This window comes from Coffea eugenioides, chromosome 9 (genome assembly GCF_003713205.1).
Source record: "Coffea eugenioides isolate CCC68of chromosome 9, Ceug_1.0, whole genome shotgun sequence".
In the NCBI taxonomy this organism is placed as follows: domain Eukaryota; kingdom Viridiplantae; phylum Streptophyta; class Magnoliopsida; order Gentianales; family Rubiaceae; genus Coffea; species Coffea eugenioides.
The window spans coordinates 7,731,970-7,758,106 of NC_040043.1; the positions used below are offsets into that span (position 1 = coordinate 7,731,970).

The 26,137-nt window shown below is 33.2% G+C and overlaps 2 protein-coding genes across 4 annotated transcripts; both read left to right on the plus strand.

Annotated features, from left to right (window-relative positions):
- Nucleotides 1-10,592: 10,592 nt before the first annotated feature.
- LOC113783818 (trihelix transcription factor ASR3) lies at nt 10,593-13,366 on the plus strand. 3 transcript variants are annotated; one of them, XM_027330046.1, is made up of 3 exons: nt 10,593-10,646; nt 11,373-12,101; nt 12,803-13,366. In XM_027330046.1, exons 2-3 carry the CDS (start codon nt 11,375-11,377, stop codon nt 13,135-13,137), a joined length of 1,062 nt encoding a protein of 353 aa, XP_027185847.1. In that variant the 5' UTR covers nt 10,593-10,646; nt 11,373-11,374; the 3' UTR covers nt 13,138-13,366. The 3 variants fall into 3 exon arrangements, with proteins under 3 accessions (XP_027185847.1, XP_027185846.1, XP_027185848.1); XM_027330045.1 differs by lacking the exon at nt 10,593-10,646 and having other exon boundaries at nt 11,133-12,101; XM_027330047.1 differs by lacking the exon at nt 10,593-10,646 and having other exon boundaries at nt 11,133-12,097; nt 12,803-13,017.
- A 7,769-nt stretch (nt 13,367-21,135) lies between these two features.
- On the plus strand, nt 21,136-25,924 carry LOC113783051 (ras-related protein RABF2a). Its single transcript, XM_027329070.1, has 7 exons — nt 21,136-21,352; nt 22,061-22,138; nt 22,242-22,409; nt 22,694-22,742; nt 23,755-23,828; nt 24,933-25,026; nt 25,619-25,924. The coding sequence occupies exons 1-7, from the start codon at nt 21,314-21,316 to the stop codon at nt 25,717-25,719; spliced, it is 603 nt and encodes a 200-aa protein (XP_027184871.1). The 5' UTR covers nt 21,136-21,313; the 3' UTR covers nt 25,720-25,924.
- The last annotated feature ends 213 nt before the right edge of the window (nt 25,925-26,137 follow it).

Genomic DNA, 26,137 nt, shown 5'->3' on the forward strand with positions numbered 1-26,137 from the left:
CTAATTGCGATTGCAATTTCTGTTTCCGTTTTCGCTTCTGTTTCCCATTTGCATTTCCATTTCCATTCCCAATTGCTCTCACTCGGTTTTACAGTTGAAAAAGTCACGAGGAAACGTGGATAGAGCTGCAGTCAGTAACCCAGGACCGACTGGGGCTAGAGAATTGCTTAGGGATGATGTGGAATCTGGAAATGAGGCTTCTTTTAAAGGGTACAGTTTCGAACGTAGTAGCTAAACTTTGGGCTATGATACATGGTTTGAGACTTGATTAGGCAAAGGGATACAGGAAAGTAGTTTTGGAGTTTGAAACAAGCATGAATCTAGTTAAAGAAGAAAACAACAGAAGCATACATTTCAATCTTCTTACTCAGGTCAGAGTGCTACTCAATCAAGATTGAAACTGTAATATCCAGCACAATTGGAGAGAAGGGAAGTACTGTGCAGACTGGCTAGCAAAGAGAAGCATTAACATGGATACAAATTATGCTTGTTACTCAGAACCACCATATGAAAAGTCTGCTTATTACTCACCACCAGATGAAAATTCTGCTTTTACTAGATGAACTCAAACAGTTAATAGGAAATGATGTATTGGGGATAATGATGTAGTGGGGATAACTACTTCACATTTTGTTTGTGTAAATAGATGCTAGGCTAGTTTAACCTCCCCAAGAACCAAAAAAAAAAAAAACAACGAATTTCAATTTTTTTTCAACACCGATAATGCTTGGATAAATAAAAATCTTTTGTTATTTTCTATTGAATCAATAAGTATACATTTTTTTTGGGTTTCACATTGATGGTGCAAGAAAAGAAATATGTTCTCCGTTGTATATAATATTTGAATGAATGCTGATCGAATTCTAAAGAAAATAAAGTCTGAAAAATTTTACTATGGTCAAGTTCTTGCAATGTAATATCTAAATGGATGCTGATCGAATTCTAAAGGACATAAAGTCTGGAGAATTTTACTGTGGTCAAGGGGATGATTGCATGTTAGACATGTAATTGACTGCTTGAAGCAATAATACACAATTCATGAACTATGGTATTAAGGTAATACATATCTAAGATACCGCAAATTCGTAACCTCAACCTTTTTAAGATGAGCCTTACCCCTAGTTTATCAAAGCAATGAAAGCGATAAAAAGAATGCAACTGAGTGGAGGAAAGCAAAGGAGTGGAAACTATGAAAAGGACAGCTCAAGAGAACTTGCGGAAGCTTTGTATTGCAAATGAACTCCTCAAAGTTCAGAATGTCCAAGATGCTTCAAATGACAAGGGTCTTAGCCTATTTATAGGCAAGCTCTTAAAACCCTAAATTGTTCTAGAAAATTCTACAAGCTAAACTACACAATGCCTAACCTCTAGACTCTTTTACACGATTCTAGTCCCTTGACTCTCTTGTTTACAAGTTCTAGGTTCTTCTACAATGTTCAAGAGAAGTCCAGAAGAATCCGGAATAAGCTAGACCTCTATACAACCCTAGCATTACCTTTATTCCTCTACCAAAACGTCTATACATTGGTTATAACCTCTATGACCTTTTACTTTTATTCGTTGCATCAGATTGCACTACCATCACCGATTCTAAGTTTTCCGGCCAAAGTAATTCAACAGGATACTGCGTGACTAGTGCCCTGTTGGGACGGACGCATGCAAACCATGTCACTCGGAAGTAGTAGTATATAGATCAAATGTAATGTCTCTATTAACCCACAAGGGTTGTGGGTAGGTATAGTGCTAACACAAATCAGATACAAGCTGCATTAAGCCTAAGATATCTTACTAGGAACGCCCAATATTTTTCTTGTATGGTTCATCATGTGTGCACTTTGTAACGATGACAAGTGAAATCGCTGGTAAATATATGTTTAGCTAGGGTGAGGGACAAGTCAAATCCCTGGTAAATTTGCTTACTAGCTATTGAATTTGGAATTCTTTTGTTTAACATATTCAGTACATAAAAAGCTACATATACACAGTGGCGGAGCCAGAAAAAATTTTCATTGGAGGCAGAAGCAATTCTAAAATTTTTTACCTACTCTTTTTCTAGTCTTTTAAGAAAAAAATATTCACTAACAAGTACAAATGATACGTATATTCAATGAAAAATATAAAAAGACAAACTCAAAATTATTAATGTAATAATAATTTTATTTCAAAAAGCAAACTAAACCATTTACAATTGCTTATGACGAGTTTTCATATTTTGATAACGGTTTACAACTTTTTCATTTTGAATTTCATGAAGTATATTTTTCTCAATATAAGTAACTAAACAATTATTCATCCAAGTGTTTTCCATTCTATTTCGTAACCGATTCTTCACTATATTCATAACTGAAAAAACCCTTTTTACGGTAGCTGTAACAACCGGAAAAATCAAAGACAACTCTAAGAGTATATAAATCAATGGATACACAAAACTCCAAGGGGCGCACTTAAAATTATATCAAATTTTTATGAGTATTATAGAAATTCAAGAGAGGTAGTGAGGCCCGTGCCCCTAGTGCACCCTGTGTAAATCCGCCCCTGCATATACATCAACTAAATATATATTGTATGCGGTGAATTATTAGAGAAATTTCTAATTTTGTGATGAATTTTAAAAAAATTCTACAAAAGGGGTGATTTTGATTGGGTATTCCGTAGGGGGGGTCTTCGCATTTTGCGAATGCGAGCTCTGCTGAGCTCGCATTCGCAAAATGCGAGCTCTGCTTATTGAGCTCGCATTCCACGAATGCGAGCTCAATAGAGCTCACCCTGATATTTTTTTTTTTTGGGCTCTCATTAAATTTTTTCCAGAAAATAGTAAGAGCTAAATAAAATTTTTCAAATAGCTCGCATTTGATAAATTTGACCTCCAAAAATTGTATTTAATTTTTTTGTTAGATTTCGGATTTATAAGTATGACTTTCAGAAAATTAAATTCAAACTTGCTAGAAAAAAAATTTAAAATGAAATTTACGAGCTCCCACCAAAATGTATCTTTTTCAGAAAATGTTGTTTGTTTTGTAGAATTTGCCTTTACTAAAATGCTGTCGGTAGTAAAATCTTATTTTAAAAGCTCTACCAAAATCTTATATTTCGGAGAAATGTTAAAGAAATGTTATTTAAAATCTGTAATTAGCAGAGGAATAAATTTTTTTATTTTAAAACTTGCACGTGCCTAAAGTCATCAAATATGTGTTCTAAAAAAAATCATATTTCTTTTATATTAAAAAAAATTGGTAATTGTACGGTTGAAAATACGTTATTTTATTATAATACATTTAAATGGTGGAAAAAGTACACATGCATAGTTCTTTCTATTTCATATATCAATGAAAAAATAGAATGAAATTGTTAACATGTAAGGTATTGACTATATTTTATGAATAAAATACTAACTTTTTTTCCTTTTTTATCAAATAAATTTTTTTTATCAAATTCTAATTTTCCTTTGTTATTAATGAATCGTATTTATTTGTTGACACCGACGAATTTTAGTTATAAGAATCTAATAGTTAATAGTCATTAATATCTGTTACAATTTCAACTGTAATTTTAGAAATTTCATAACGCAATGTTATTTAAAAAAATTATATAAGTTATTTTTATGAAGTGCATGTTATTTGTTTTCTTTGTTTTGCTGTTCGACAATTCCGAAATCTTTGTTTTGATGTTCGGCAGCTATGTTTCGATATTGCGTTCTGCTTCTCCCACTCACTTTTGTCTTCTTTTTTTTTCGAAATGGGTCTTGGCGGTATGTAGTGCGAGAATGCGAGCTCAATGTGAGCTCGCATTCGGGAATGCGAGCTCAGTGAGCTCGCATTTTCAGAATGCGAAGACCCTCTTTTGTGGAAACAAACCCAAGAACCGCCCTCGTTGTAGAATTCTTTTTTTTTTCCATCATAAACTGAGAATTCACCCTGAATTATTACAACATAGGCAGGTAAGGTGGCAAGGAAACTCACAAGATGAGACATGATTATATTTGAATTAGAAATTGATGATTGACTGAGCGTGCTTTGATAACTCATGGTGAAATACTTCCTAATGAATTTGAAGCTACTTGAAGATGCGTTTTCAACTACTCAATAGTTCCTATCGAGTAACTAAAGTGTTACAATCTAATAGATTAAAACCTGTAATTTTATAAAATCACAACTTTTAATGCATGATGTAACAGATAACAAATCATCTAAAGTAAATTTCACCGTGTTGTGAACGAAACTTTATTCTCTATTTAATCATGTACCGCATGCAAATAGGAGAAAGCTTTCTTTTTCGTTTCTTCATGAATGAACCATGAATTTGATATCACCTCCGAAACTAACTGCATGAATGACACTAGAAATTTTACTATTAATTATGGTAGTTCATGGCTTCCAATCTCCAATGGCCTAAGGAGATCATCCTTGTGAAAGCACTAAGGAAGTGCAGAAGAGATGGACTTCTGTCAGTTGAGGAAGGCCAAAATGATTAATTTGGGCATTTTTGGGCTTAGGGGTGGGTCCTGATGATGGGTCTCCGGTTATTGAGGCCCTTGCCACTTGGGCCCCCATCCCACTTAATACTGATTATCTTCCTTTTAATAAGTTTTTAATATTGATCATCTTAACTATCCCTTGTATAATTTTCTGATTTTCTGATTTATTTTTGGAGAAATACTGCTAAATTTAACATTTAAATTATTGATAACTGACATCAAACAAGCTGAAATTAATCTTTTGAGTGCCAAAAACTCCTACTCTCTAGAGGTAAAAAACTTAGGCCCGTATGGATTCATACTTTTTTTTTTTTCAAAAACTAGTTTTATTTTTTAAGCCACAGTAACACTCAATAAAAGCACACAATTTCTAATACAACTTATTCAAAAAATATTTTAATTAAATCTTACCATATTTTCACCCATTACCACTATCCACCAACACCACCACTTCTCCCCTTCTTTTTCTCCTCCACCTCTACCGCCACCATCACCGCCACATTTCCCCCTCATCTCTCCTTCCTCTTCCTCGTTCCTCTTCTCCTCCCCTCCCTTCCCCTCCCTCTCCCCTGCTCTGGTCGCATGATGTAATGGCATTTTCATGGGAGTGTATATATCTAATCCATACGAAATCTTAGTATTTTCATCTAAGAAATCTTTGTCCAAGTTTATTTGTTTTTCACTTTTAAATTGCATTTTTTTTTTATAGTGAAGTAGATGTAGATATATAAAGCACTATCTGGTTCTTTAAGGGGAGGGTTGGGTTGGATAGCAAGAGAAGAGGAATTGTAAGTATGAGATATTGAATTCAACCCTACCCACTTAAAAAAAAAAGTGGTTCCTTAAATTTAATTTTGTCTTACGTACAATGAATTTTTGAGAAATTATGGCTAAATTATTTATTTTTTTAAAAGTTAAATTTTTTTGAAAGAAAAGGACACCTAAGTTTTCTCACATATTTTTTTAAAACAAAAGGCAAAGTTTTTTGACACAACTTTACCCAAAAAAAAAAAAGTTCTCACACATATGAGTATATTCACAAATTACAAATATAATAAAATGTTTAGTGGCCAAAAATGTAAAATATACCAAAAAAGTATCATATCTAAGACTAATTATAGATAACGATACATATTTGGAATGGATGTGTAAGAAATTCTAGAGTTGTTTTTCCTTCGATGTTGTAGAAGTTTAGTTGATTCTAGATGTGTTTTTTTTTTATTTGAAAAATTTTGAATGGTTTCGCCTCTAGATTCTAAATGTCTCAATTGACCATTATTATCAATTTGTCCTTTTGCATATAAGCCAAGAAGAAAATTAATTTTGTTACTATTATTATCAAAGTTAATTTTATATACATTATTATGATTGCATGTATGACATATATATACAGTGACGGAGCCAGGATTTTTTCCTTTGGGGGGGGCAAAATTTTTTCCAATAAAATTATCTTAATATGTTATGTTCAAAATAATTTTCATTTATTTAAATATATGACATCTTAACATATCAAATATTAACTTTAATTATAAAGGTATGTCTATTTCATAAATATGTAGCATAGTCATAACAAAAATTAGAACAAGAAATAACCTTTGGTTATATATCTTATAGCATCACAAACTACCCAAATTTTATATTATGAGAAGATGCTCCAATGTGTCACTTGTGCAAAAAACAAAAATATAACTATACAATATAATATAATATTTTCAATTAATAAAAGATAAAAGTTATGTTAGCCTACCTTGAAATTTCAACTTCTTTTCTTAAAAGTAAATTGAGTTTTACGTTCTTTCATAGAACTAAATTCATCTATAATTGAATTAGTGCTAAATTTTTGAACAACTTTCTTTTTTTTATGTAAATTGTTAAACAATCATTCAAGAAATTATCTTTTATTTTGTTTTGGAGCTTTGTTTTGATTATATTCATAATTGAAAATGCAAATTCTATAGTTGCAGTTGATATATGAAAAGTGAGAACAGATATAATAAATCTGTCAACAACAGGATATATCACTCAATTTCTTGTCTTCACGTAGCCTTCAAGTAATTATTTATATATTTGTATATGGGTCAACAAGAGGATGGATCACTAATTTTAAATTTTTTTATCAATTAGGCTAAGTTGTATATTTGTATATGACCAATAAAGTAATTATTTTTCTTTTAGTCCATTGATAATTATGAATTGAGTCTTTTATTATAATACATCAAATTGGGTCAATTTACTATGGATCATCAAATTATATGTTTAATTTTTTGAATGTTAAATAATTAGTACAATAAAAAATAAATAACTTTTTTTGAAGAAAAAAATTAAATCAAAGGTGGCTAATTCATACACACACACATACACATATATATATATGAACTCTCATAATATAAACTAAAATTGTAAAAAATTAGGGGGGCAACTTTATCTTATACATATATTTACATATTATGAATTAAAATTTTCAAAACTTAGGGGGGTCATGGCCCCTCAGCCCCCCTTGGCTCCGTCATTGTATATATATAATTTAGATTTCAAATTTAAATTTAAATTAATTGCTATACAATGATGATAGTATATATATATATATATATATATATATATTATATTCAAGATTAATTCTTATTATTATTGTTGTTGTTACAATTTTAAAGTCTGTTGCTTGCTCCCTCATAAGGGGTTGGGCCAAGGCCGATGCCTTTAGAATTTCAGACCATTTCGTACGATAATCTTCTCGGATCTTATCAATTCCAACTAACTCTGCATATTAATGAGCCTGGTGCGCCCAGCAAGTACATTGAAGGCCACATACAAAGACAGGTTGTGAAATTACTAAAACAGCCCTGGTCTTGTACCCCAAAATGCAGCAGGCTAGCGTCCAAATACTAAGAACGACAATGACGTGTCAGAGGCGGTAGTGATGGGGCCCAGTGAACCGTCCTCCCTTGGTCAAACCAAGAGAAGCCAGTCAAAGAAGCTCTGCATCTGTGGGCCCTAGTGATGTCCTAGCTGGCAGATAAAAAGTAGGAAAAGGTCGCTGACGTGGCACACCAGTCTTTTAGTGCCTTGAGGGACAAAACTAGCATCTGTATTTTTCCCAAAAGGACAAAACTGTCCCCTTCTCCTGCAACTCCCTAGTTTCGGGTTGGTGTGTATATATTTTGAGATCCCAAAAAAAGAAAGGATGGCATTATTATAATTTCAATGCAAATCCGGGGTGATTTTAGTCTTTGTCGAGACCTTGATCTAGTTTGAATTGCCATTTTTTAATTTTTTATATAAAAATATATAATTATTTGATATATGAGGAATAAGAAAATAATTAGAAAATATGTTCATGAAAAACGTAAAAACTTTTCTTATACAGCTTTAAAAGGGTAATAACTTTTTGCACGGGAGATATGAGCGTTCTTGATGCTAATCTAATGATTAGGATGATATTTAGTACTCTCACACATTCTTTTAATGAAGATTTCCCCTAGCTAGGTCTTTTTAATGATACTTTTACTTTACCACGTACGAAGTTATTAAGCAGCTTTAAATTGAATGGTCAGTACGATACCACATGGGTCGATGATAGTTTGTTTCTTCTTTCAATCATGCATTGTCTTTATGAAATGGCTCTACAATGAAAATGAGATTTGGGAAAAAGTAGCTTGTGGAGGACAAATTTTGGGGGAGTATTGACTAACAAGATCAAGTCGAAATGCATCCATACATATAGTACGAGGAAACATTAATATTTGGATATGGATTTTTATTCGAAATATTGTTTGACTTGCGTCATAAATATGTTTTTTTAATTATTTTTTTATCTCAAGTACACCATATCACAAAAAGTGTTATAGTGATATTTCAAATACTTTTTCTAAATAATCTCCAATCCAAACACATTAGGATTATTTTTCTTATAATTATTTTGACTTCGTTTGGATTGGAAATAATTTGAATTTTTTATTATTTAATGTAGCACATTTATGATGTATGTAAGATTAAAAAAATAAATTTTTTCCCGTGAATAAGAAGGATAAAATCAATTTTCCTTCAAAAGGAAGGATAACAATATAAGTAAATCTTATATACACTGACAATATATACAATATTATCGTCGGATCCATGGTATATGTGCAAAAATTACAAATTTAATTTTTGCATAGTTGCCATTTATTCAACGTTGAGAGTGTATATGTAGAAAAAAATAATCCTAACAGTATTTAAACCAATAAAGATTTCCTAAGCTTTTTTTGTTTTCCTTTTCCTTAGATTTCTAGAGTTTCATCTTTGAATTATTTACCTTGGCTTCACTAGGTTATCTTTTCTTCTCTTTCTTGTTTGGATAGTGATTTTCCGCACAAAAAAATTTTACACTTTCCGTGAACACATTTTTTAATTACTTTTTTTATTTCACATATCTCAAATCACCACAATACATTTTTTTTTTTTTACAAAAACTCCTAAAAACAGCAATCCAAACATGCATGTGTTTGCAAAATCATTCGCAAAAGTAGTTGCTTTTTAGATTTCAAATATGCTCTTTATGTAATATGTGTCTCTTAGCACAAGGGTTCCATGGACAAAATTTGCTCTACTAATGGAGAAAAGTACCCCTTCTTTTGCTTGTTTTGGTTTGGCATAGTTGATTGAACTTGGAAATGAAGAAAACTCAACATTGTCTAACGATAAATTTTTACATTTTTCATGAATATATTTTTAATCATTTTTTCACCTTATATATCTCAAATTGCTATAATACTTTTTTTTTTTAACAAAAACTCCAAAAAAATAGCAATTCAAACAATTGTCCTTTAACTTTTCATTCAGTGGTTCTTTTCTTTTGACCCAAAAAAAGGGGCTTTTATGAAGTGCTTATTCTACATTCACCACATTGTCCTTGCTCACTTCATTGCAGGGTTGGGATACAGAAAACAATTAGAAATTATAACCAAAAAACTTTTTGGTAAACAATTTTGCAGTTGTGTTTAGCTCCGTACCAACGAGAAGGGCATTATAGCATCTTGCGAGTTGCGGCAGCCTTCATAAAGCCGAGATGCGAGCAATAAATACAAGTTAGAAAGAGAGAGTCTTAATCGAAATTAATATCTCAACCGGAAATGTACTGCTCCATATGAAATAACAATGGGCAAGTTGTCCTAGTTTCCATCGTACCTTTGAGAACATTATTTTTATTTTGAAAAAAATAATTGGCAAGAAAAAATGTTTTGGCCAGACAAGTCATAACTAAGCATTTTTCAACTGTTTATATTGGTAACTACTGATTGTCATGAAACTGGAACCCAAGTCTTACTAATTTAGCCAAATTGCCTATTTTTTGCTTTTGCTAGACAAACTTCAAGTTTTCTCTGATTGGAGAAAGAATATTGTACATAGAAATATTTGTTTTTATTGTGATTTTTGCAGAAAATTTTTTACGTTTTTTAATATATTTTTAAATTACCTTTTTACCTCACATACATCAAATCATTACAGTACATTTTTTTTATATAAAAACTCTTAAAAATAACAATCCAAATGTAGATAATTATAGATTGCAATTTTCTATCAGAAAAATTTGTATATTTTTTGTGACTATATTTTTTAATCACCGTTTTATTTCATATATATTAGATCATTATAGTACATTTTTTTTAATAAAAACTGCAAAAAAAATAACAATCAAAACGGATAATTTAGCACAACTTGAATCAAAAGGTTGAAGAAAATTTGTGTTCATGGGGTAGAGACTCCAAAAAAGGTCACACAGTGATGATTATTCCAATTCCCAAAATTCTTTCATTAATACTACACCATTGCTACTATAATGTGATATCAATGATAATTGCTGCATGGTTTGTGGAAGACCTGAATGAACCTTAATTTGTACTATATAATATACCAAAATGTACTACAATATTTTCCAAGAGGCTTTATTATTCACCCATCTTTTCTGAAAGATAGTCATCATACTGGACTGGTGGCTATGATTGCTGCTGGCTTGGCCACGTGTTTGATGATGGTTCTCAAAAGAATTCTGAGTCTCTCCCATGCAGGCAGCAGTTGCCCTTCTTCCCCCTCTCTCTCCATCTCTCACCTTCTCTCTCTCTCTCTCTCTCTGAAAGTTTTTGGGGGTTGTGGATATGTCAGGTTGAATGGATTCTTTTGGCCTTTTCTTATAATGGTATGCATTCTACCCCTACAAAACTTCTCTTTCTCTCTCCCTTTCTGTCCCAGCTCTCCAAGTAGGGGAGTAGTGGATTGAATCAGTAGTTTTAGATTTCAACTTTAAGCTTTCAAGATATTTGAAGATTTTAAGGGGGTGGAGTGGACTCTTGCAGAGCCTTGCAACAGATACCAAAGTTTCCTAGAGTCCAGCCTCAGCTCAATAAAAGATGTCCGGCCAAATTTAAAGAAAGTTGGAACAAGATAGTGGGATTACAGGCAACATCTTACTATCTTAGCTTAGCTTTATAGTTTATGGTATACTCATCATCATTAGCTTATGCAGTTATGCAAGAGCCAATAAGCCATATCATAACTATAGCATGAAGGTTTGTTCAAACATGCAAATTTTTTGCAACCAAGAAAACTTAACCAAAATCCTATGTCCATGTTTGGCTGGTTTTGGTTCACCCCATTTGACCCTTTTGCCCATATTAGCATTCTGATCAACTCTTTTATTGTCGGAACTTTAAAGTTTCCATTCCATCAAGATCAAACATCCTGTACAGTACCACAAAGAAAGAGGGGAGAAAGAAAAAAGTGAGATATAAAGGGCCTCTATCTTTTCAGTTTCACCTCTCCATAGAGTAGTACTGAGATATTTCATATTACTGTCTATCTTTTTCTTTTATCTCTCTCTCTCTTTCTCTCAATGCTTTGTTGTTGGTCTTTTTCATGCATATAGTGATGGCTAATCAAGGTGGTAATAATGTGCTGAGAGACTACAGGAAAGGGAACTGGACAGTCCAAGAGACAATGGTTCTTATAGAGGCAAAGAGGATGGATGATGAGAGAAGAATGAAGAGGCAAGGTGACAGTGTTGGTGGTGAAAAACCAGGAGGAAAACCAGCTGAGCTGAGATGGAAATGGGTAGAGGACTATTGCTGGAGGAATGGTTGCTTGAGAAGCCAAAACCAGTGCAATGACAAGTGGGATAATCTCATGAGGGATTTCAAGAAAGTAAGAGAATATGAGAGGAGATTGGCTGATCATCAGCAGCAGCTTATTACTATTGGAGAATCGTCTTCGGAAAGAGAAAGATCAGATGAAAAATCGTATTGGAAGCTGGAGAAAAATGAGAGGAAAGCTAACAACTTGCCTTCAAATTTGTTGCCTCAGATATATGATGCATTGGTTGAGGTAGTGGAGAAAAAAGTTCAAAGGGGATCAGTGGTTGGTCTTGTTGGTGCCGGTGGGACTACTGCTTCTATTCCCAATGTGCCGCCTTCTTCAGCTGCTGCTCTTGTAGGTCAGCCTTCTTCATTGCCTCCTTCAATGCAACATCTTCCCATTTCACCTCCAGTTTCAGCATTGCCACTTCCCCCTCCTGTAGTGGCTCAAACACCAGTTCAACAACAACAACAACAACAACATCCCCACACTCATCCATTTTCTCAGCAGTTGCCCACAGTAGGTATTCTTCCTTCCTTCCTCCCACTCTTTGCCCCTTTCTTTCACACACACCAAAGTACACACATTTTTCATAGTCCTTTTGTCAAGGGACCACTTTTAAGTTCCGAACTGCATTTGCCAATAATGATAGTTAAATCAGTTTTTTTCTCTCTTGCCATTGGTAATTAGCATGTTTTAATGGCATTCCATGTTAGTAACTTTACCATTTCTTTCTGATCACATGTGTGCATTATCCTGTTTATTTTGTAGTGTTGCAATGGAGGGAAGGGGGGGGGGGGTTATTAGAATTATACCGTTGCCTATGAATAGCTCAATCCCCGTTTAATGGAATTCCATCTTACAGATTTTTACCATTTTTCCTGATCACTTTAGGATAGTTATCATGTGCTGCTATGTAGAGAGGTTGATTAATTAGAAGTTCACTTTTTTCCTATGATCTAATTAATGAACAAATATTGAATGAAACAGCCCTTGTTGAATAGCATTATTCGATTTTCATTTATGCTTCTTTCCTTGGTTTTCTATGTGTAACAAGGGGAAGTGATAAATTAACATTATATTATCAAATGTTGTTTTCACCATCCTAAACTTAGTAATTCTTGGAGGTTAATGTAGTGAATGCAATTAACTACCTGAAGTTAGAAATACTAGTATCAATCCAGTGGTTTGGAAATGCTTATGTTTTTGACATGTGATAGTCAGATTCTGATACGAGTGAGCATTCAGACTCACCAGCAAAGAGGAGAAGAAGAGGGGAAGGGACCAGTGGGGGAGCAAGTGGTAGCGAATCACATGAAGTTGGCACTGCAATTTCTAGGAGTGCTTCTGTGATAGCAGAAACCATCCAAGCTTGTGAGGAAAGAGAAGAAAGAAGGCACAGAGAACTATTGAGCTTGCATGAGAGAAGATTGCAAATTGAGGAATCAAAGGCTGAGATCAGTAGACAAGGCATTAATGGACTGGTTGATGCAGTAAACAAACTTGCCAATTCTATTCTTGCTTTGGCTTCTCACAAAACCCAATCAACTCCAAAATAGTTACACTAGCTTATATTTAATTGAACATCAATTAATATTTCATCATCAAGATAGAGTATTTAATTGCATAGGGAGCAAGAAAGAGGGAGAGAGACATTAAGATTATCTCATTGGTTTGTACATAGTTTTGATCAAATTGATGGCCATATATGTAACTTGATTACATAGACTTGGGTGTCATTGTAAAAATATTCATGAATGAAACTAAGCAAGCCATTCTTTTGGGGTTTCTTTCTTTTTTTTTTTTTGGTGAGTTTATAATAAGTTTCCACAATCTCTAGACATATTTACCAACATGTTGTTTTGCTATACAAAATGAATATCAGCAACATATTGCTTTGGTATACAAGATGAAAATTGGTCTGGATAGAACCAAAGTCTACCAGGCAAGAAAATGGCAACCCAATGTTGGCAATTTCTCTAGGCACCTATGCAACACTAATTGCGTATGTGGAGAAAGTCAATTGGTAAAAACGTTCATCAAACTGATTAGTGAAAGTTACCAACAATTTGTGTGTCCAGAAGTAACCAATTTATAAGATAAGATAAGCTATTTGATGATAAAGTGAAACAAGAAGAAAGAAAAAGAAGGAAACGAAGAAAAAATTCTATGTGAAGTGATGATGTATAAACAGTATTTTGATATGGAATTTTATGCTACTGACGAGAAGTTCTGAGCAACATGTGTGTGGGTGGGATGGCAAAGCCCCAAAGACTGGTCAAAGGGATCCAGTCAATGATCTCTGGGGTTGGCCAGGCAGGACTACCATTACGAAGTGGCCATTTATGTGTTATTATTGGTGTCAGTCTTGTGAAGGCTGTGCAATGAAAAGGTTGTGCTTTCCCTTTCCCATCACAGGACTGAAGAGAGGAGTTAATACTGGCTCCAATCTTGTAAGCCCTAGTTTACCTTTTCTGACAAAAAGGAACTCAGTTACTGGACCTTTTCCTTTAGGGGTATCCAATCCATTTTTTCCTTTTTCATTGCAAATTCTACACTTTCGAGTTTTGCCCCATTGTGCTTGTGTAGGTCGTGTGTGCAGTGTTGTGTGATGTTTTCTGCTTTCTTCTTTCTTTTTTTTTTGTCAATTGTATAATATGAAGGTGATTGAAAAATATGTGAAAGACATATTCACAGAAACGTAAATTTTTAATCCAAAAATTAGCAATCTAAACAAGTTTAGGGTGCAAAAGAGTCGAGCCCACTCTCGAACATGATTAACCATTCACATTAAGTAGCTCAGTTTGATGCTTGAGCCCGAGCCGAGTTGAAGTCCAAGAAAATTCTTCTTGAAATCGAGCTTATTAGCTGAAATATAACCCTATGATTGTATGCTGAAATAACAGAATTCATTAATAATTAGTATACTTGATATGGTACGAAAAGATTTTGATGGGACAGTTAAGTGTTGAAAGCTATCGAAAGATTAGGTAATCCAAATACCAAAGTAAATGCTAATCCGAATTTGAACCTCTCCGGGATATTCGCTCGTCGCACAGGGCTTGTCCAGTGCATCTTATCCCTTAATGTGGTTAGCAGTTTATTATACGAGGTGAAATTTATTTAATGCATATTCTCGCGTAGCGACTGCGGTTCCCTTGTTCAAAAAAAAAATAAAAAGTTAGAACATATCAAAAATTGGAGGAGGAATGGTTCTCAATAACTTTCAAGCTCTACTACATACGAAGATAAGAGTTTATTTTCAGACTTTTAAAGCGCCATACTGACAAGTAACGAATATGGATTGATGCCTAAAGAATGATTATATCAAAGTGGGTTATTTATTGAAAAGAACGAAATAATTAGCTCAAAGAGTCAAGTACAAGGTTAGTTAACCATTATTGCTTTGGGTTTCCTCGATGGCTGTACACACAAGCAAGCAATTAAAATTGTCTTTTTAAATTGGGTGTGTAAGAGTTTTGATCACAGGAAGTACTCCAAAAATTGTGTGTGCTGCTATGTATTTGCACTTCTCCATATATTTTCTCATGAAAAATTTTCCAATAAATTGTCTACTCACCTTTTCTCTATCCGTGCATGCTTATTAAATTTGTATTATGTCGATAAATATATGGTAATGTGTGTTGTAAGTCACCAAATATTTTCAAAATTTCATCTAGATCACTATATTTCTTTTTTTGTGTCAAATAACCCGTTAGACTCTTGAAATTGCTCAATTTCGACCACTTCGTCTAATAAAATCAGTTAAATCAAGCAATATATGACACACATGAGGCATTTGCTACAAACGTCAAGGCTCCATTGACATTTCACTGGAATAAAATTAGACTACACAATGGATCTAAATTGTAAAACTATGGAATATTGGGGTTAAAAGTACAAGAGAAGAAAACTTTGGGGGACTTGACTATAATTCTCAAAACACATGTTCATTGTCTAGCAACCGAAAACGTCTCTTCTTTTCACTGCGCAAACACGGACACAGTTACCATTTACTAAATTTATTTCTCCCTTCGGTATTTTTATACACATTTGACAGGCATAATTAACCCAACAGTTTTAGGTTTTACACAAGTTAAAATTTGCTAGAAAAATGTTGATCTTTTGATGAAATTGAATTTGATTCATGTCAAATATATGTTTGTTGGGTGGATATGATGATTTTAATGTAATTATGGTTGGTTTTGTACATAATTAGAAAAAAAAAGGCCTAAAAAGAAAGTTAATCACTTGTAGAAGATGGTAAAAAGTAACCTCGAGTTATGTTCATCATGAGTTACTAAGTGAAATGCAAAAAAATATATCGTAGATATGATGTGCATGTCATGTACAGCAAATTCCACGTTAATTAACCAATTTATTAGATGGAATGGTCAAAATGAATCATTTTAGGAGTTTAGTGGGTTAATTGATGCTAAAAAAAAGGTAAAGTAGATTAAATAAGATCTTAAAAATGTTTAGTAAACTACGGTGCAATTGACCCAAAATATGATTCAAATAGAGCTAACCCTGCAAAGTGTCTTGACTTTAATCACCTCATTAATGCTTATTGACTACGTTAAACTTTGTTGGTTCTTTGAAAACGAGTGTTGAATATCCAGACTTCCTTTCCCAACAAATCAAATTCAAACTTGACTGTAAAACATCTAGATGCAATAAATTGGATTCAATCGAAATTTTCAACGAGAAAAGAACTATCTTTCTGATTGATTTATTCCAAATGGAGCTTTCAACTAGGAAAATAATACCAATCCCCTTTCCTGAATGCTTTTTGGCTTGCATATATGGGCATGCATCCCGAGATACATAGTACTATTTACTATTAAGTCCAACATCCCAAGGCTGAAAAGGTTTTCTCCTTACAACTCCTGGTTCTATCTATCATGTTTTTTTTTGTTTTTTTTGGGAGCCGACAATTATCGTATAACTTATTTATCCTAGATTACAGGGGAGGGGAGCTTAAAGAGGCTGTGTTTGGGACTAGCATGTTCTATCTATCATGCTATTGCAGTAAAAATGCCCCATTTGTAATTCCCATTTGCATGGATTCAGAGTTTTCTGATCTCCTGTAGCAATAGTTTCTGAATACACAGAAACAAGATTAAAGAAACTTCCATGCATGTATGACTTCCTATAACATAATAATGAGTTTCAGTGTATGTAGAACTTGAATCTTCATATTGGACATGATCATAAATCTCTTTGACCGAAATTTAACTATAGCTTGCTATACTAGAGCGAAAAATTGAATATGATGAATAAGTTTTTAGAATTTGCCAACCTAGGGTTTTTTGAGTGCTAGAATTCAAATTGTTTCATGTATTTCATTAATTACTGGTTAATTGTGATCCTTCGAAATTAATCTTTCTTCTCAAACCATGTGGACTAACATGAACTTAATGACATGTGAATTGCAACTGTGTCTTGTCTCTAGATTACTTAATCTGAGTTATTTGAGAACTAATTGCTCAAGAATTGATATTAACAAATAGCACAACTCAAACAACTAAAGGAAACTAGATTAGGGCCAAAAAAAGAAAACCAAGAATCCAAAAATATGAGAATGGAAGCTTCATCTTCTAGGCTTTTATGGTGAATTGGTGGTTAGCCGATTAGGAAATTCTTGAAAACTACATGCAATTATTAAAGGGCCCTTATCATTAAAGAATTGTTTGAAACAGGAGGCTACTTTCAGATTTGGCTCGTACAAAGCATAGATTGAGTAGCCAATAATACATCCAAAATAGACCTAACACGCTATGGTAGACTAGTAATAGCTGATATATAGTTGGCTTTTATCATTAGAAGCCATTAAAAGGTGCAGAAGAGCATTCTGGTGTTCATATTGGCTAGACGTAGAGCCTGCATTGATGTTTAATCTTTACCTTTTTTCTAAACATTTCAATGCCTTGTCTTAAAGCCTCTGTTTGAACCGCTACGTTTTTCGTGAACACATTTTTCTATCAACTTTTTATGTCATTTATATCAAATTGTTACAGTAATTTTTTCTACAAAAAAATTCAGAAAAATGCAATCCAAACAAGGCATTTATTAAGTCCATCAAGTGATGTATTGTAAATCAAGTACAAAATGTTTCAAATCCTTTCACTTACACTGAAAAAAGAAAAATCTTAAAAGAGTTGCTTCAAATCGGGTGTGTTTTAAATTTTTAACGGCAAAAACTTAAAAATTGTGTTTAGCATGTAAGTTCAATAATATTTTTATAAATTATGGTAAACCAAGCAAACCCCTTATTTTTTTTAGTAGATCTACAATAGACGAGTGTTGGTATGATATTTGGTTAGATGGCCCTATGTGATAAACATGGTACAAGAGTGGGAGGGTTGTAAAATTGTATGGCAAGGACTCACAACTCAACTTACAAGGACGCATTAGGCAGAAGGTACCCGATCCTTGTCCTGGATGCATAGTGTCGGTGTCAACTTGTTTTGCATGTGTTCAATGTTGGAATGTGTTTTTCTTTCAAAAAAAAAAATGTTGGAATGTGTTTTTGATGTTTGGGACTCATGCCTATTAGGTTCTTTAAATTAGGGTTCAATTTCCGTCGCCGATAGTGTGCCCACCACTATAGGTGGCAAACAAACCCATTTATTTAAATTTACTCATACTCGCCTATGAATAATAGATGGGTATAGGTATTTAAAATTTTTGCAAATGGGTATAAATGGGTTACCCAATAATACCTATTTATTAAATGGGTATTATTGGGTAACCCATCAAATCCAATTAACTCATTTAGAATTGTCTTCTCCAATGCTTCCTCTCTTCCCCCACCCATTTTTTTTTTTAGAATTTTTATTTTGTCATGATGTTAACTATTTTTGTTTCAATTATTATTTGTTGGTTTTATCTTATCATTTTATTTTCTCTTAGTTAGTTAACTTGCACATTTTTCAGTATTACCAATTTATAACAAGTTTTATCCTCTTTTCCTATCTTTCTAAAATGAAAGTTTAAAATTACACACAAAAAAATTGCTAGGGGTTCAAAATTTTTGAATTAAGTTTTTATGTTAACTTTTATAGTACTTAGTTCAAATTTTTATATTCTTATTGTTCAATTATTAAATAATATGTAATTTTGCGACATAGAGTACGGATGGAAAAAAAATTGGTAATTAAACTTATTAAGCATTATAAGTAAATATTTAAAACTAATTATGGGTGCAAAGGGTAGTATAAATTGATAACTTAGTTTGCAAAAATGAATTTAAATGAGTTTACAAAAAGTTAAAATAAATGAGTTATAAATGGGTAATTGGGTTACCCAATTCATATTTTAACTTACCCATTTATAGTCATTTAATTAAATAGGTCTAAATAGGTTGATTCACTTATACCCATTACCCATTTTAACTAACCCAAACCCGTCCAAATCGCCCATTTTGACACCTCTACCCACCATGTATATGTGGAGGTGGGGTCTATATATGGGTTTCTTTAACGTCAGGGATACGTGCAGTTTCGGTTCTTAATGTTAGTTATTAATGCAATTTTAGTCTTTAAAATTTTGGCAAAAACAAATTCGGTCCTTAATGTTTAGTACATATGTGCAGTTTTAGTCCTTAAAATTTTGACAAGAACAAATGTGGTCCCAATATATCCAATTTAAAGCATAGCTATAAACTCAGCACGGAGAGGAATCTAGCAAAGAAGGTGGGTTAACGGATTACTGGCTTAATCGGTGGATGAGTGATTGAACAGATGGATCACTAAATATATTTAAATATCATATTTCATAATTTTTAATGAAGTATATATATGGTATAAACATTAATAAACTTTGAGATAGCAAATGCTCATTTAAGTTAAATTCGTTGTAGAATAATTAATTCTTATAAGAATCAGTAAAACCTTTATTCAATTTGTAATCCTCCAACCTTTATAATTTTATCCATGTTTGGTGTAATTATCTAGTTCATTTTACGAAGTTTAAGTGCAAAAGATTATTAGAAACAATATTTGTATTTAAAACGAATTGTGTAATGTGTTATCTTTAAAATCCATTTCATAACCTATAGAGTCCGAGGAGTAATGAGTTTTATTAAAAGATTTCAAATTTACAGAAATGAAAAAGAATAAAGAAAGAGTTGACTAAAATGTTCATATAATGTAAAAAGAACCATCAACTAACATGTAGGTTAGTGACCCAGTGGTAAGTCTACCCTACATACATGCGGGCTATTGGCCCAATGATAAGTGCTCTCTAGGTATATGCATAAGGCCTCAAGTTTTGAACCATGCTAGCATCCTATTAAAATTTTTCCTACAAAAACTAATGCTACCCGGTTTTTAACAAACCACGCTGGGTTCTTGGTTTGTTCTGGTTCAACCACCGATTTGTTAACAAGTCAACGGGTCTTATTCTTATCTAATTAGATTAGAGACCTAGCTCAGTTAATTGATCAGTTCATCGAGTTAACCAATTGAACCATTGGTCGTAATCGCGTTTCGATTTTTTTACAAAATTGGCTGGGTTCGTGGTTCATTCTAGTTAGCCACTGATTTATTTACAAGTCAATGGGTCTTGTCCTTATCCGATCATATTAGAAACCCAACTCGATTAATTGATCGATTCATCGGATTAACCGATTGAACCGTCAAACCTGATCGGGTTTAATAACTATGATTTAAATTAGATTTAGAAATATGAAAAAAAATTTCCAATTACTAATATAATTTAATCACCTCTAGTCATTATGTTTGTTAAATTAAATTTCAAAATAAAGAAGCAAACTAGTAGCTTAAAATTTAAATAAAAAAAATTAAGAAGTAAATCACTTGCTAACTAATTAACTAGTGAAAAGAAGGAAAATTTTATACTGAAAAATTAAAACTAATCAGAGCACCTAATTCACCTATCCAAAACTTATTTTCACTCTCTATCCCCATCCTCTCAAGCAAACAATAGTAATACTCAATTTTTTCGTGCAGATTAACAAATTTTCTTTCTTTCTTTCTTTGTTTCTTCGTTAATCAATTACTAACGTGCTATTACATGAGTTATTCTTATTATTCAAGGTTACCGCCTTTTTTGCTTCTTTATTAATGTATTCAACAAACATGTGACTGCACCTGACTGATTCTGTCAACATTGAGGATCAGATTTGCTTTTTCCAAAACTTTAAGGACTAAAACCACACAGGGACTAAACATTGAGAATTAAAAATGAATTTTTTTATCTTAACACTAGATAATAATTATCAAATAAGGTATTGGTTTAATAGTAAATCTAATATTGTTGAGTTGTAAGTCATTTGTATTCATCATTTTTAATCTTATAAAAACAAGACATTAGGCAGCACCTTCTTTAGACCTCAAAGTTCATTAAGGAGGTTGTAAACTAAAGTACGTAAGAAATCTCTTTGTTTATTTAAACTTTATAGTCATCTGGGGGCAAATTCGAGAAGACAAAGTCAAATCCCTGTGTTACTGTTGAGACAGCAGTCTACTCTTTCTCCATTATGCATTTATTCCCTAACGTCAGCGGAAGTAAACAACCCAACAACCCCCATAGCCCGCCCGACCCAGCCCAGCCCAGCCAGCCGGCCTCTTTTCTTCTCTTCGTCAACTTGAAGAAGGAAAAATTTCTGATCGAAACTATTCATAGTTCCATCCTGAGACGGAAATAAAATCTTCTTGTACATAAATTGTTTATTTTCTTGGGTTTGTTCCTTTTTTCCTCAGATTCGACATGGCCTCAAGTGGAAACAAAAGCATCAACGCCAAGCTGGTCTGTATATTCTTTTATTTTTTGTGAAATTCATTTTCTTTGTACTATGAATAAGATTCTTCATCTGGGCTGCTTTGTATTCACCATAATTTTGATTTCTTGCTTTGAATTTCCAATGGAATTGACTTCTGATCACTGTATACGTTTAAATTCGATTTTATATCTTTGCCCTTTTTTTTGAGCAATTGTGTTTGAAGATTTAGGTATCGATTTATGCTCAATCGAGTTTAGCTGGTCTAGTTGTTTTCCTTTGCATGATTTTGAAGTCAAATTTGTAAAACCCCTTTTCGTTGCATTGGTTGATCATGTGAGTGTAAATTTTTGTGATTCTCATACTTACTTTTTCTTTTATGGGTTTTTGTTTTTATTTTTACTTTTTTTTTGGGAGGGAGAGGGGAGGGGAGCTATTTTTCATTCTAATTACTTGATAAATCACCATTGCTGCTGCGGCATCAATCATTTTGATTCATAGACTTCTTAGGTTAATGGTTGATCTCCTATGCTTCCTGTTCTCAGTAATTATAATTAGATGTGCTTGGTTGTCTTGGTTTTCGGTAACTTTAGCTCTAATATAATTGCATAGCAAAATAGTTGGAACAGGTTCCGTTGAACGTTTTGTCGATTTTCTGAGCATGTTTAAAGTAAGCCTTTTTCAGCATGATCAGAACTTTTGTTTATCTGGATATTACTTTGTTTTGCATGTGTAAGGTGCTTCTGGGAGACGTTGGAGCTGGAAAGTCTAGTTTAGTGTTGCGTTTCGTTAAGGGACAGTTTATTGAATTTCAGGTTGGTATCAAATTTAGAGAACAAGTTCTAAACTATAGTGAAAAATCTTGACTTTGTTACTGTAATTGATCAACTCTTGATTCAACTTCTGTGATGATGATAGGAATCAACTATAGGGGCTGCTTTTTTCTCACAAACTGTGGCTGTAAATGATGCAACCGTTAAGTTTGAAATATGGGATACAGCAGGGCAAGAGAGATACCACAGTCTCGCTCCAATGTACTACAGAGGAGCTGCTGCTGCCATAATTGTATACGATATAACAAATCCAGTAAGTTTTCTTATCTGTTCTGTTGCTTCAATGCTTCTAGCATTATCTGTTTTCTTGCATTAGAATCTTACAAATTTGCAAAATATAGTTGTTCTGCAGGATTTCTGTTTCTTGATCCTTATGAAGTCCTGTAAATCTGCTTACTAGCAGGCTATTTGTTCTAGTAACAGTTATTTTATACTGTGAGATGCTTGGTTGGTCATATTTGTAGATATTTCATTTAATGCTCAATTAGTTCTCTTGTATGCGATGTGGTTTGTGATAACACAGTCTTCTCTCTGTAGGCTTCATTTGAACGGGCAAAAAAGTGGGTCTTGGAGCTTCAAGCTCAAGGTAGTTCCTGCATGTTATGCTATTTCTCTTCTTCTTAGTAGTAGTCTTTTAGTAACATGCAGCTTTAAGTTGGCTAGTGTTGTAGTCCCTTGTTGGTTGAATTATTGCTTCTACTGGAGTGGGAGTGACAATGTTTGACGTGAAATGATAATTCAACCATTATCCAACATCTGAACTATAAAGTTATGCTGTAATATAATTCAAGTGAAATCGGATAAATGTGCTCAAAATTTTTGAGAAATATGTTTTCAGTTAAAGTGATAAACTATCTACTTGAATCTTATTTGTTTGAACGTTCAAGTCAACTCAAAATGCCTGTTTGATCTGATTCAACTTCTTTATAACTTTTACCCATTTAAGATTTGCGTAAGTAGTTGAATGAACTAGTTTGATTTAGAAAGAAAAAGATGTCATTTTGGTGGATATAAGTTGTAATACTGTAAGAATTTTGATATTGTCCCTGATATCTCAGCTTAATCTTATTATTTTTTTTAAATGCTTGATCTTCATCTTTGATTGGGCCGTTAAGAAAGAATTAGATGATTCTATGGATTGACCTGATTATAGATAATCTAGTTATAGTGGTCTTGCTTGACGGTTGCCACGTAGATTTGTTTCGTTAAATGGGTTAAACAAGATATGTTTTGGAACCTGTTTGTGAATTAGGTCAGATTAGGGGTGATTCTGGAGTAAATTGTCATGTATAATAAAACAGGTCAGGTTTGGGTTCATAAATTAGTTCAGTTAGTTCCCATGCAGTTGACACCAATATATTCCTGCTTTTACTAGTTATGACAATTTAGACTGGGTGATTTTTGATCTATTGGCTACTTTTTAGGAATTTGACCTGATTACAAGGGTTCCATTTTAGTCTTGATGATTTACAAGAATACCTTGTTTATGTTCAAAGTCATTCCCTTTTATCATCTTCTTGTCATTTTAGATTCGTGTATTTGATTAAATTTTGTTTTTTGAATGGAATAATCTTTGTTTCCTTATTCTGATTGAAAAGGCAACTCAAACATGGTGATGGCTCTAGCTGGGAATAAAGCAGACTTGGCAGATTCAAGGAAGGTGACTACAGAGGCAAGTGTCTTTATTTTCCACTACCAATGCGGTTTCTTGCAATACTTTGTGATTCTATTGTTTATTGACGGAATCATTGAGGTCTGACTGTGAGAAACTTTTACGCTGTGGGAATCTTAATAACTTAATTGTCTTTGATAAAAGGCTGAAAAAAGAGTAATTCTTTAATATTTACTGGAACGACCTGACAATAGTACCCTAGAGATAGGTTTCATCAATGTAGATTGTGAAATCATAAACAATTGCAAGTTTGTATCGGATGGACAGGACTCTTGCATGTACCTCTATTGAATTTGGTATAATGTAACTTGAGAGGCATTTAATTAAATAGGTGCTCTCAAACAAATCCTCAAAGAGTTGAGGTTGAAATGGGTACTGTCAAACATATTTTAACAAAGTCTAGTGCTTTTTCATTTTTCTTAAAGAAGTTGACTACAGTTGTCTTTGAGCTTGTCTAGAACTGTATTTATGCAGCCCTATCTGCCTATATCCACTGCGTTAAGCTTTTTCTGAGCTGGAAGATGGTTGTTTCTTAAAATTAGTAAATCAATAAACCATACACGGTTCTTTTAAACAACATTGCTTTTCTAAACTTCCAGGACAGAGTTAGGTTTTAAACAACATTTTCAGGAGAGAATGTTTAGTAGCTTTATAAAAGTTAAGCGACCAGGATGGAACCCTATATTCCATTATGCTATTTGCTATAATGAAAAAGCAGAAATGTTTCTCTGGAGTGTTGTATAGCAAGACGTAGTTGAAGAACAGAACTTAAATGGGTGGCTGATTATGTGTTATCAGCTATATTGACTTGAACCATATCTTGTAGACAGGTGAAATTGGTTTTGTGGAATTGACAAGCAGGTTATGAATCAGAATGCATGGATATTAAAGAGGTTGATTTAGAGTTCGAAAATTAGTGAAACAACTTTGAAATTGTACTACACGATTCTGGTCTTAAAACATTCCTTTTCACCACTAACAGCAAAGTCCTTAAAGAATATGTTTCAAAACCGAGAAGTAAACAGCAGGGAGAATATTACTTTACAAACTTGAGTTCAATGATAACGCTTGCATTTACTTTTAGAATGGGATTTCATGTTGCAGGAAGCTCAAGCGTATGCACAGGAGAATGGGCTTTTCTTTATGGAAACATCAGCAAAAGCTGCAACCAACGTCAATGATATTTTCTATGAAATAGGTATGGAGTTTTAGATGGTAAACTTTCTAAGCATATAGTGATTAGGGAAAAACTTGGATGCATCACGGACTTGTGGCTATATGATGCAAATGTTTTACTCTCTCTCTCTCTCCCTCTCTTTCTAAGCATATAGTGAAATTCTCTATGGCACAGACTCAGGGACTGAGGATAGCAAAATTTAGTATTTTAGGTGTTGATTAGATGATTCCAGGAACTTGCTAATGAAACTTAATACAGATGTCATGCTTGGTTACCTTTATGATATGAAATATCTCCAAAAAGAGAAGCCAACATGTGATAAACCTGAGAGAGAACACAAATTAAACCCCTGAATATGTGTGTGTGTGTGTGTGTATTTTAAATTGTAAGAGAGAACTTTTTGAAAATGGAACTTTTTGAAAATAAAAACTGTCACTATATTAGGCAATGTGTATTGTATTGGCCAAAGATGTTTTGATTGCTTTTTCCTGTATATTCTGGCTGAATTTGTTATCGACTACGAAAAGTATCCTAGGGATCTCCTCTTCTTCGAGTACTCCATTCTCTTTGTTACCTTCTGATTGATAACTAGCTTTTTTTCGTGCATCTGCAGCCAAGAGATTGCCTCGCCTGCAGCCCGCTGCAAATCCATCAGGCATGGTTCTCATGGATGGACCAGCAGACAGAGTGGCTAATTCTTCTTGTTGTTCTTAGAATTTGTGTTGCTTGTCTATGGATAAATGTATGTTCCAGTTCAATCTCCTTATCGTATTGCGCTTGTCATGACTACCCGAAGTTTCCAACTATGCGTCCTGTTGTGCAGAAATGTACAGAAATTCTTTACATATTCATGGATACACCTGTTACTGGGCTTGCTTCTCTCTGTTTAATAAAATGCTGTGAAATGCTTTACTATCAATGATCTTGGCTGTTTCATGGTTAATAATCTTGGAGGAGGTGAGTCTCTGTGAAATGGGATGACACTTCTGCAAAAGACTTGTTCTAGGATAATCCCATATGTCTGGTTCAGAATTGATTAACATTTTATAATCCTGTGATAACTATTGTCTCCAAATTTATTATAGGATTTAAACTGAATCTTATACTAATCATATTCAGGGTTGCCCAAAAT